The 12,649-nt window shown below is 42.0% G+C and overlaps 1 protein-coding gene across 1 annotated transcript in view; it reads right to left on the bottom strand.

The window, feature by feature from the left end:
• strap (serine/threonine kinase receptor associated protein) overlaps positions 1 to 11,209 on the bottom strand; it is a 25,326-nt gene extending 14,117 nt beyond the window's left edge. Inside the window, exons 1-3 of the mRNA XM_032588970.1 lie at positions 10,785 to 11,209; positions 8,900 to 9,035; positions 7,480 to 7,561 (exon numbers count right to left, since the gene is read on the bottom strand). Of these exons, the coding sequence (XP_032444861.1) occupies positions 7,480 to 7,561; positions 8,900 to 9,035; positions 10,785 to 10,896 (330 nt within the window). The 5' untranslated portion in view covers positions 10,897 to 11,209. The remainder of the gene's footprint in view (positions 1 to 7,479; positions 7,562 to 8,899; positions 9,036 to 10,784) is intronic.
• Between the last annotated feature and the right edge of the window lie 1,440 nt (positions 11,210 to 12,649).

Raw genomic sequence — 12,649 nt, 5'->3', positions numbered from 1 at the left:
CTAATAGATGTTCTATAGTTACCAGAGGAACACAACAACGCCTTCATGACCAAGATGGCGGCGCGTGAACAACGCGAAGCTCAGCGTCTCTCCAGAATCTGCTCTTTAGTGGTTTTTTATCTATTCATAACTGGACTTTTTTTCAGAATTGCACAGCGTTGCTGCACTACAGCAGACACAAACTTCTGGACCTTTGGAGCTACAATTTTGACTCTATGATCGCCGATCTCCGACTCATCCCAGAGAATCTCCAGAACACCGGAGGCTGCTCACTTCTCCCGGCCGGGTGGAAGTGTACGCAGGCCGCGACGAGAACGTAAACAAAGGCGGGGTAAGTGTGGAGGGGTGCGAGCTAGGCTAAAGCTAACACCACACCGGCTCCCTTTACCCAGCATTTTCCTCGCCAATGTCCGTTCTCTGGCTAATAAAATGGACGAGTTACGACTATCCATCACGAGTGACAGACGGATTATGGACTCAAATGTCATGTTTTTCACCGAAACATGGCTAAACAACAGCTGCCCGGACAATGCTATCCAGCTATGTGGACGCAACACACACCGAGCCGACAGGACAGCAGATGACTCCGGCAAGACCAGAGGCGGAGGTTTGTGCATTTATATTAACAAAGCTTGGTGCACAGACTCTGCTACTACCGAGAGTCACTGCTCACAGAATGTGGAGTTTTTAATGGTCAAATGCAGACCTTATTACCTCCCAAGGGAATTCACCTCGATCATCCTCACTGCCGTGTACACCCCCCCCCCCCGGATGCTAATGCCAAGCTAGCCATGAAAGAACTCTATGCGGCTATTAGCAAACACCAAACCAAATACCCCGAGGCTGCTTTTATTGTTGCGGGTGATTTCAATCACTCCAACTTGAAGACAGTTCTTCCCAGATTCCACCAACATGTCTCCTGCCACACCAGAGGAGACAAGACCCTGGACCATGTCTACTCCAATCTGGCTGGAGCCTACAATGTGACACCCCTCCCCAACATCGGACAATCAGACCATCTCTCCCTGTTCCTCACACCTCGGTACTTACCACTCATCCGACGTGTGAAACCTACTGTCAGGACAGTAAAGGTGTGGCCAGAGGGCTCAGACGCTGTGCTCCAGGACCGGTTCAGGAATACAGATTGGACTATTTTCCACCATACAGACTTGGATCAGTACGCCTCATCTGTACTGAACCATATTTCCACCACCATAGAACGTGTCACCACCTGCAAACGCATTACCATGTACCCCAACCAGAAGCCCTGGATGAACCGAGACGTTCGTCTCCTGCTGAAGGCCCGCAACATCGCCTTCAGGTCAGGGGATGCACAGACTTACAGTGCACCCAGGGCTGAGCTGAAGAAGGGAATCAAGAAGGTCAAACACCACTACAAAAGGAAGGTGGAGGATCATTTTTCTAACTCCAACCCCCGACGTATGTGGCAAGGCCTTCAGATTCTCACAGACTACAAGAACCCCAATACCACCCCTGCTTCTACTGATGTCTCCTTCCTCAACGAACTTAACAACTTCTATGCTCGTTTTGAGAGAGGGAATACCACAACTGCAACCAAAGCAGCTACCACCCCAGGCCAACAGCCACTGACTTTCCTTCCCACTGACGTAGGAGCGGCTCTGAGCAGGATTAAATCCCACAAGGCTGCGGGTCCTGATGGCATACCTGGACGTGTCCTCAGAACGTGCTCTGGGGAGCTGGCAGGAGTGCTGACAGACATCTTCAACCTGTCCCTGGCCCGCGCTGTGGTACCGACCTGCTTCAAGTCTACCTCCATCGTCCCAATCCCCAAGAATGCCAACCCAACCAGACTCAATCACTACCGCCCGGTAGCCCTTACCCCCATCATTACCAAGTGCTTGGAGCGGCTGGTCCTACCACACCTCAGATCCTGTCTCTCCCCCAAGCTAGACCCCCACCAATTTGCATACAGGCAGAACAGGAGCACAGAGGATGCAGTCTCTATAGCGCTGCACTCTGTCCTTTCTCACCTGGACAGTAAGAACACTTACGCCAGACTGCTGTTCTTAGATTTTAGTTCAGCATTCAACACTGTCATCCCATCACAACTCATCACCAAACTCACAGACCTCGGCATCAGTTCACTCATGTGTAACTGGTTGCTCGACTTCCTGACCAGTCGACCTCAACATGTCCGGCTGGACAACCACTTCTCATCCACCATCATCATAAACACCGAAGTGCCACAAGGCTGTGTGATGAGTCCCTTCCTCTACTCCCTTTTCACCTACGACTGCAGACCTGTCCATGGCTCTAACGCCATCATCAAGTTCGCAGACGACACCACGGTGATCGGCCTCATCAGAGATAATGACGAGGCCACTTACAGGGAGGAGGTAGACCGTCTGGCTGAGTGGTGCGACAAAAACAACCTGCAGCTGAACACCGAGAAGACCAAGGAGCTTATCGTGGACTTCAGGAGGAACGCTGACCTACATCCACCCATCCACATTAAGGGGACAGTGGTGGAGCGTGTGGACACCTTTAAGTTCCTGGGAGTCCACATCTCCGAGGACCTGACTTGGACGACCAGCTGCTCCAAACTCATTAAGAAGGCGCATCAGCGCCTCTTCTTCATGAAGCCTACGGACCAGAACCACCAGGCACCGGAACAGCTTCTTTCCCACAGCTGTCACGCTTTTGAACGCCTCCTGACATAAAACATAAACTATAAGGACTGTACTCCCCTATCCTCTCATACAACAATAACACATGTACTATCCTCACACACACACACACACACACATCACGGACTGTTTTCTTCACACACACATACAACCTGTAAATTTTATCTGCCATTATTTATCTATAATCCATTCCCTAACATTCTTGTATAATCTGTGCATATAGCTCCCATATTTATATTTATACACAATATCTATATCTCTTGCTATAACCCCTTATAGTCCATACATACATAGTCTTGTATGTATGTAAATAAATATTTATATCTCGTAGAGCACTTCTGGATAGATGCAAACTACATCTCGTTGCTTGTACTTGTGACAGTGCAATGACAATAAAGTTGAATTCTATTCTATTCTATGAGCTCAGAGATTCAAACTGATGGAAAAATGAGGATGGATGCTCTCTACTAAAATATTCCTTGCCATCTTCCATGTTGTTTCAGCAAACAGTTGAGACAGAGTTGTTTTTGGTTTCACCACTACTTACTTGCTATTTTGCCCACCATTGAAAGTATCCTTAAAAGTTTGTCTGTTAATCTGAAGCTCATGTGACCAGACCAGCTGAGGAGATGAAAAGCTAAAACACTCAACATTGTCTTTTACACAAGCTCTAGTTGGGTAACCCCAAGATCACTGGGTCGTCTTAACAAATAGAGACACCGAGAACAGTTCTTAGAAATATAGCCAGTGTTTTCAGCAAATTTGAGCTGACTGTCCAGGAATGACCTGTGGTATTTAAAATTAGCCACAGTTTTAACAAGTTGCGAGAGAAACTGGAACCACTTTCAGGTCTTATGTCATTTAATTAGCTCCTTAAGAAAATGAAAAGGCATGGTGGTTTGTGAGGGAATTTATCTTTTACGGTTCCAGTAATGCCAGAATTAATAATAAATAATAACGACTTGGTGGTTTTCTGATTTAGTAGTGTAATTAGATTAGTTGTGTTACCACCCCACGCCACTAGAGGCAGCAGCAAGCCCGAGAAGATGCGACTAAAGAACAGATTTAGAAGTACACAGAAAGCTACGGAATTTGTTAAAAACAGTGAGCTGCGCTGAAGTAAATAAAAAAGAGAAATTCAAATACATGCTTAGGGTTAAACTCCTTCCTAAAGATAAAGATATATCACAGATTTCAAAAGAAAATAAAAACGGGAGGCTGCGAATAATATAGGAAATAGCGCCCCCTTCACTTCCAAAGTGCAATGGTCCCATTTCCAAATAAGGTATGAGACAGACAGTGGTCAGTCCCTTTGTTTGCTGCAGCGATGTCCTTCTCGTGGAGCCAGGCTGAAGTAATTCAGGTGAATGAGCATCCACAGATTTCTTCAACAGACTAATGAAATCGATCACAGATTCACTGATGCTACGCCGATGCTAGATGAACTGCGTATGCCATACCTCACACCAAACATCTTTAGATGGAAGATTATGAGGAACTGAAGCACATCATACTAAAGAAAGGAATGCTGCTACAATTGCAGATTGATTAAATGCGTAATTAGCCCGAAATATACATTTCCAAACATTAAAAAACGTCATAATAATATCTGTCATTTCTAACATTAAAGTAAACAGCTTTAATGTTATAAATGAACAGTGGAAGTCAATATTATCACATATGTGAATCTGACAGTGGATTCATTCATGTTAATCTTTTTTGTTCCACGTGTTATAATTATGTGGAACAACCATGACAACAGGTCAAAATTAAATATGAGAACATTTTGCAGTATCTGGGAAGTATATGGATAAAATGTTGACTACAATGTGCAAATTATTTGTACTAGTAACTTAGAAAGTCTCTACCTATAAAGCTTTTAATTAGTTTTACCTATAGTCAACTTCCTGTTTGAGTTGTGATGAATGCTTTTGTTTTAAAGGGACAATTTCTTGTTTAACTAGCACAAACGCAGCTTAGCAACAATCAAAAGACAGAGGTTGTAATGGATATTACAGCAGCAGCCCCTTTGACAGAGACAAAATATATATTTATGATTTAGATAGGTAACTTTTTTAAAATATTCTGGCAAGGTCTATTCAGGGGTCCTGGAGAGGAGGGTCCGTCGGATAGTCGAACCTCGGATTCAGGAAGAGCAGTGTGGTTTTCGTCCTGGTCGTGGAACACTGGACCAGCTCTACACCCTCGGCAGGGTCCTGGAGGGTGCATGGGAGTTCGCCCAACCAGTCTACATGTGTTTTGTGGACTTGGAGAAGGCGTTCGACCGTGTCCCTCGGGGAGCACTGTGGGGGGTTCTCCGGGAGTATGGGGTACCGGGCCCTTTGATACGGGCTGTCAGGTCCCTGTATGACCGGTGTCAGAGTCTGGTCCACATTGCCGGCAGTAAGTCGCGCTCGTTTCTGGTGAGAGTTGGACTTCGCCAAGGCTGCCCTTTGTCACCGATTCTGTTCATCACTTTCATGGAAGGAATTTCTAGGCGCAGCCAAGGTGTTGAGGGGATCCGATTTGGTGGCCTTGGGATCTCATCTCTGCTTTTTGCAGACGATCTGGTCCTTTTGGCTTCATCGGGTCGTGATCTGCAGCTCTCGCTGGAGCGGTTCGCAGCCGAGTGTGAAGCGGCCGGGATGGGGATCAGTGCCTCCAAATCCGAGGCCATGGTCTTGAGCCGGAAAAGGGTAGAGTGCCTTCTCCGGGTCAAGGGGGTGTCCTGCCCCAAGTGGAGGAGTTCAAGTATCTTGGGATCTTGTTCACAAATGGGGGAAGAAGGGAGCGGGAGATCAACAGGCGGATTGGCGCAGCGTCTGCCGTCAAGCGGGCGCTGTACCGGTCCGTCGTGGTGAAGAGAGAGCTGAGCCAAAAAGCGAAGCTCTCGATTTACTGGTCGATCTACGTTCCCACCCTCATCTATGGTCATGAGCTTTGGGTCGTGACCGAAAGAACGAGATCGCGGATACAAGCGGCCAAAATGGGTTTTCTCCGTAGGGTGGCTGGGCTCTCCCTTAGAGATAGGGCGAGAAGCTCAGTCATCCGGGAGGGACTCAGAGTAGAGCCGCTGTTCCTCTCGATAGAGGAGCCAGTTGAGGTGGCTCGGGCATCTGGTCAGGATGCCTCCTGGACGCCTCCCTGGTGAGGTGTTCTGGGCACGTCCCACCGGGAGGAGGCCCCGGGGAAGACCCAGGACACGCTGGAGGGACTATGTCTCTCGGCTGGCCTGGGAACGCCTCGGGATTCCCCCAGAAGAGCTGGAAGAAGTGGCCGGGGAGAGGGAAGTCTGGGCCTCCCTTCTGAAGCTGCTACCCCTGCGACCCGACCCCGGATAAGCGGAAGAAGATGGATGGATGGATGGATGGATTATTTAAAATGTGCATGGGTTTAATTATATGCCAAAAATAAAGTTAATTAAGTTGTGAATGTTATTTTAAGTTAAGGGTTTATAATCAGTGTGACTGCTGACCGAACAGGTAAGGCTCCAGGATTAACTAAGCTTGCCTGTTAGCTTGGTCCAGAGCAGGCTAGCTGCCATCGGAATCGAGGCTTAATTAAGCCAGGAGATCCAGAAAATCCAGGCTTAATCCGCTATCCTGGTTTTGTGAAACAGTCCTCTGGTGAGCAGTGGGTGGCAGAAAATTGTCACGGAAAAATAAGACATTATCCCTTAAAAACATTACATGGCCTTAGATCAGTGGTTCTTAACCTGGGTTCGATCGAACCCCAGGGGTTCGATGAGTCGGTCTCAGGGGTTCGGCGGAGCCTCTGCCGCGGAGGTAAAGACACACTTGTGTAAAGTCGTGATGACACGTCCCGCTTGGCCATCACTTGCTGCAGAGGATCATGTTGCATTGCTCGGCCAATCAGTGCTGCGGGGAATTTAGTGCACGCAGTATCAGCGGCTGTCGTAGTTGTACGTCGCGTGGTTTCTTTCTTAATATTTTAATCCATACTAAATATGTCGAGCAAAAAAAGAAGAAAATGAACAGACTTTGCTCTGAAGATGCAATTGCTAAGGTGAAGCCACGCCTATCTGAACTGGTCTCCCAAAGACAACAGCAGAAGTCACACTGATTTGCAGGTATGTCATTTGTGCAATACTTTATTGTGGCCCCAAAAAAGTATTTTGTGGATTCAAAATGACAAAACACTCATTTAATTTAAAATAAGAAAAAAATTTAATTCTGTGAAAAAAATCCAAATTTATTTTTAATTAGTAAAATAGTAAAAAAATATTTTTGGGGGCTGAAATTCTTTTATGGGGCCGAAATATTTTTTGGGGGCCAGAATAAAGTAATACTGTAACTTGCTGTGAGTTCATGGTTTTGTTCTTTGAGCAAGGTGACGTTCATGCACGGCTCATTTTGTGCACCAGCAAAATAACATATACCTATGTCTTGAATTTGGAAAAAAAAAAGATTTTATTTATCACTAAAGAAGGGTTCGGGGAATGCGCATATGAAACCGATGGGTTCGGTACCTCAAAAAAGGTTAAGAACCACTGCCTTAGATAGACTAGAATACTACTGATGAATGCACCTTTCAAGGATTACAGGAAGTCAATGCTGTTTGAAGATAAATTTTAAAGAAATAAAGAGTGGGTTAACCATTATGCACAATATTTTACATTTCTATCTAAAAAACTCTGAAAACATACTATAGGTGTATTTGCAACTATACCATACAGCCCTTGACCCATGCAGGTTTTGTTTTAAAGTCTGTATAAAAGCAATCACGGCTATATTGCAGGTTGCAGTAAAATGACAGAGGTAAGAACACACAGATACAAAACTGAACAAACCTGAGTAAAGCTGACAGACTTGACAATGTGTTTGTGTGCCAGTGAGAGGACCTCGTCTCCGCTTACAGCATCCCAAACCTTCCTGCAAAACCACAGAGGAAGTGGCTAGGTGCCAAGATTCACTTCAAAACAAAACTCATCTATGTGTCAAAGCAGCATCTGGTCAGAGATTTCAAAGAAACTTTGAAACAGAAGGAAGCGTGGGGTGAAACCTGATGCAGTGGTGGAGCTACACACAACTTATTTGTCTCTGTGTGATTTTCAACAATGAGCCTTTTTTTTAAACACACATTGCAACCACAAAGCCTTCCTGGGTAAGTGTCTCCACAGCATGATGCTGCCACCACCATGTACAACTGCGAAGAGAATTTCAATTCCATTTTAGTCTAATCAACAAATTTTGCTGTGTTTCCTTGTAGGAAACACAAGCTTTGGAAACTGCAAATAGGACTTTTAAAGACTGGATCTGTGGAGAGCGTTTTACAGATTTTCCCACCAGAGAAATTATCTCTGCACTTCCTCCAGTTGTCACCTTTGGCTGCTCTTCTGATGTGCATTAATACTTTTATTTATGTTTTTTTCATGTATGCCCTCAAAAAAAAGAACAAAAAAACCAGGACTGTCCAAATAAAAAAATTTCATTTGAGAAATTTTACCTGTACAAAAAAACCTAAGTATTGAGCATTTTCCTCATGTATTATAAGCCTGGCGGGCTACCAGGCTTTACTTCACCCGCACCAGGCTAAGCATCATTTATTTTATACACCAGGAACAGTGACAGTAAAGACAGATTAAGCTAGATCTACAGTAGATGCATTGAAGAGAGCGCTGTCCCTACACCTGCCTGTTGGCTTCACATGATATTAAAGTTATTACACCTGCTCATGCACCTCTGAATTTTTGTGACTTTGAGCATTTTTTAACACAACATGGTGGGCTGCTGGTGGACTGCCCCAACGCTTCTACCACCAGGCTTATTAGGTTTTCTGGGGAAAACACCACTATTTAATTCATTTTATGGTGGAGTAAAACAGAAATATGGTTTGTCCACATTCTGAGAATGTCCTTCTTTACTGACATCTACCTCAAAATGTCACTCTAGCAGTTTAGTTGGTTTGATAAATGCACCAACCAACAATTTTTTGTGAGTAATCAGCAGGTCCATCACTCTTTTAGTCCAGGAAAGAAATATGTTGAACCTGGCCAGCCACATGTTTTGAAAATCTTTGAAGACTTCAAAAGTTGTGAAAAGTGTGTCCAGCTTTAACTCCAGCTGACCCATAAACCCCAACAACAAACATTTTAGAAGTGCCTCAAAAATCTCTCTTTGAACAGAAAAACCAAAACAAGCACAGTGAGTCAGCTACACACAACTCAGCTACTTTGTTGAATCCAGGCAATAAAGGATTCCCCTACTCACGCTGTAAAGTCAGCAGCAGCAGTGGCTGCCTTGGTGGCGTCTGTGTTCAGAGTGGCTCCCCAGACAGCACCTTTGTGACCCAGAAACGTTCCGATCCAGTCCCCTGTGTCTCCCTGGCGCAACATGGGCTTGCCATCTGACAATGAGAAAAAATAAACAAGAAATGGGTTGAAAGACAGAATTATTAATCAATAGTCTTGAGCTGAACCTTAATTGGTTAGTACTCTTAGATCTTAACCAACTCAGTGAACTCCTGCTAGTTCACTAAGTAGCAGAAATTCATAATTATTCCTATACAGTTTAATTCAGTTATAAGCTTGACAAAATAAACAATTAATCACATAATAAATCAAAGTGAGCACAACGATTTCTATGTTGATTAATATTTTTGAAGGGCAATTCTGTTTATAGAGAGATAATACATTTTATTTATGGTTTCAGTTGTATGTGTTTTTCATTTCCTTTTTATTTATTGTTATTGGTTGTTGTTTGTATTTTGGATATTTCAAATATCTTCCAGTTCTAGAGTCAAGTGTTCCTTAAAATTATTACTGGTTTTTGAGCGAGAAACCTTGCATTTTCAATATATTTAAAATGTACAATACAGACCAAAAGTTTGGACACACTTTCTCATTGAATTCAATGAGAAGGTGTGTCCAAACTTTTGGTCTGAACTGAGTACAGACCAAAAGTTTGGACACACAGTTGTGTCCAAACTTTTGGTCTGTACTGTACAGTATATCGTCCAGCAAAATGTGTCATTGTGATAGACCTATTCATTTCAGCTTATCTGTATAACACCAACTCACAAGGCACTAAAAAAAAGCATATCAATTCATTCACTCACATAAATGCATACATGAAAATACACTGAACAACCCCAGATGATCAAGGTCAACCTTGTTACGACATGGCAGAAAAGCTTCTCTTCACTAAGTTTGAGTCTAGTTTAATTCTTCAGAAGAAAAAATGGCTTGAATGTCTCAAGCTGAACATGAGCTATTAAGCAATGTTAAAACATTTATATTAATAATTTGGATTTTACTTCATAATTTTATATATTTATTTTATCTTGAGATGTGTTTAAATTTAAATTTAAGCTTGTTGAACCAGTAACCAATTTTGTAGTAAGTTACCTGTTTTAATTCTGCTTCAAATAAAGAACTTTGTTTATTAGACAACAAATAAATAGCTCATTATTTACAAGTCAACATTACCTTTAAACATAGACTAAAATCCTGTAAAACTGTTGTTTAGGGGATTTTTGAGTTTGTTTTTAAGTTAATCTAGAGCCCTGCAAATATTTATTTAATGGAATAAAATAATCATTCACAAATTAGACTTGCTGAATCTCCAGGGTTTTTATAATTCTGTCTCATAGGTACACATAGGTGTACCTATTATGAAAATTACAGCCCTCTCCCTCTTATTGCATGGAGGAAAACTTTAAAAAATACGGTGATGTATCAAATACTTATTTTTACTCATGTATATCAGATTCTGAAGGGAATGTTGCGTTAATCAGTCGGAAAGTTCAACCATTTCCTGAATCTGAATCAGTAGTTAACAGGTAGAGGGAAAAGGCAAAGCAAAGGGTAGAGATAACTCTTGGAAACGGGATACAGCCTTAAACTGTTAGCAAAAATAGCCAAACCACAAACTTAGAAGTTTTATTTGAATCTTTGTAACAGCAGGTTTAGGTTAATTTAATCAAAACTACAAAACATGAATTTTAGAAATACAAAACTGCAATTTGAATAAATGCAAATTTAAAAAAAAAAAAGGGATTGTTGTGAGGCACGCAGCATACTCTGTCATTAAGCTTGATTTTAGTCATCAGATATGATAACAGCTTAATAAACAGGATCTTTTAAACAAGCCTCACCTTTGCAGGCGCTGATGAGAAAGTATCCATAGGGAGTAATTCCACTGAAGGCCAGGTCAACCACAGGCCGGGTGTGCCCGGAGCAGGTAAGAGGCGTCTGTCTCATTGCCATGGTCTTCCAGCTGACACAAGAAAGCTCGCTCAAGGAAAGGAAACGTTAAGATATGGCTAACTAGCAAGCTAGCGAGATGGATAGAAAAATGGGCGAGCAGAAACACAAAACTACAAAAAAGCGAATGATTCGTTGGTAATTTTCTGTTGACAGCTGCTTAAAGCCAAACTATAAATAGTTAAGGATTAAGGATTAATCAATGTAAATGTCCCAGCAAAAGAATGACTGCCGTGCTAATAGCTACAACATTGCAACTAACTAGCAACGTGCAACACGGATACACTGCCGTAGCGATGAAATAGCCCGGTGTGCCTCGTCAGAACACTGCAGGATTAACACTTCCTTCCGGTAACATGTTTTTCAAATTAAATCTGTCGTGAATGATACTGTCAACAATTTCCTATCACTCACTTCTGATTGTTTTCAGCGAGTTTAACCAATTAAATACATTAAAATGAACTGAAATTAGTCGGTTGAATCAGATTGCTTTTGAAAAATCACATGTGAAATGTCATAAAAAAGATGTGTTTTACTGTTTTCTTAGTTTAAAAAAAACAACGCAATTTATTAACTCATTTTCGTTTACATAGCTTCAGACAGTCATAACGAAAGTGTTTTACTTTGATAGCCGGTCGAACCGGAAATCTGCTTTTATTTTGAAATATGCTAATTATGGCGGTCGCTGGGTTGAACAATAGTAATGAGTTGATAAAAGACCAAAATCAAAATCAAAACATGTTTTGAATTGAAACAATATAATATGCCAGGGTGCTATAGAGCAAACATTAATAGATTTAGAAAATAAAAAAAATTAAAAACAAAGAAAAGTAAGTACACCTATCAATTATTTTATTGGCTTTACTATTTCTGGATCTTAAAGTGTTGTAATATATTGTTTGAATAAATCTTTAAAGATTTAGAAGGAAGGTTTGTTATTTAAAAAGCTTTTATTCATGCATATGATATTTTGCAATGAATGAATTTAGCTTGTTAGTATGATAAGAGAAGAATCCAAACAACATACTTGTATAAGTGAGGGGGTAGTTGGCGAGAATGTTTTGTGAAATAAATGTGCAAATGTCTTTCCAGAAAATACATGAGACGGGACCAGAATAAATGTCAGATCTTCTTCATAAAGCTGGCAGAATAAGCAGTTTGTGTCAATGTCCTTTGATTATCAATACATTCTGACTGAGAATGCATCCTGAAGGAAGGGGGACAGTTCTTCTGCAAAGGCGATGTGATACGACGAAGTTAGGCCATCAACTCCTCAAGATTAGAGGAGCTTTAGGTGGCAGAGAACGAAGATTTCAGCAGGAAATAAACGACTATTTGCATATATTCCGTGTCGTAATATGGCCACAAGATGTCGCCAAAGTTCCTTTTATGACAATTTGAGCCTGAAAAATTTCTGCTCAATATTTTACTGCAACTGTAAATATTTCAAATTAAGCACGTGCTTAATTCGAAATATATTATGTTGAGAATGTGTATATATACAGAGGAATGTTTAAGTTTATCTCTTTTAGATATCTCTCCCAAGGGAAATTGAAGGATTTCTCAAACTTGCTTGAGAGAGAGAGAGAGAGAGAGAGAGAGAGAGAGAGAGAGAGAGAGAGAGAGAGAGAGAGAGAGAGAGACCATACTACTCTGATTTCAGAAACAATTAAAACCAGCCATTTGGTCACCAGGGGAAAAGAATAGGAGGTTATGTGATGTGAGTTTTATTTTGAAAAGTAAGATCAGAAGGGGG

The sequence above is a fragment of the Xiphophorus hellerii genome, chromosome 17 (genome assembly GCF_003331165.1).
Source record: "Xiphophorus hellerii strain 12219 chromosome 17, Xiphophorus_hellerii-4.1, whole genome shotgun sequence".
NCBI classification, from domain to species: Eukaryota; Metazoa; Chordata; class Actinopteri; order Cyprinodontiformes; family Poeciliidae; genus Xiphophorus; species Xiphophorus hellerii.
Note: the sequence above shows the minus strand (reverse complement) of the source record. Positions and strands in the feature narration are given on the sequence as shown.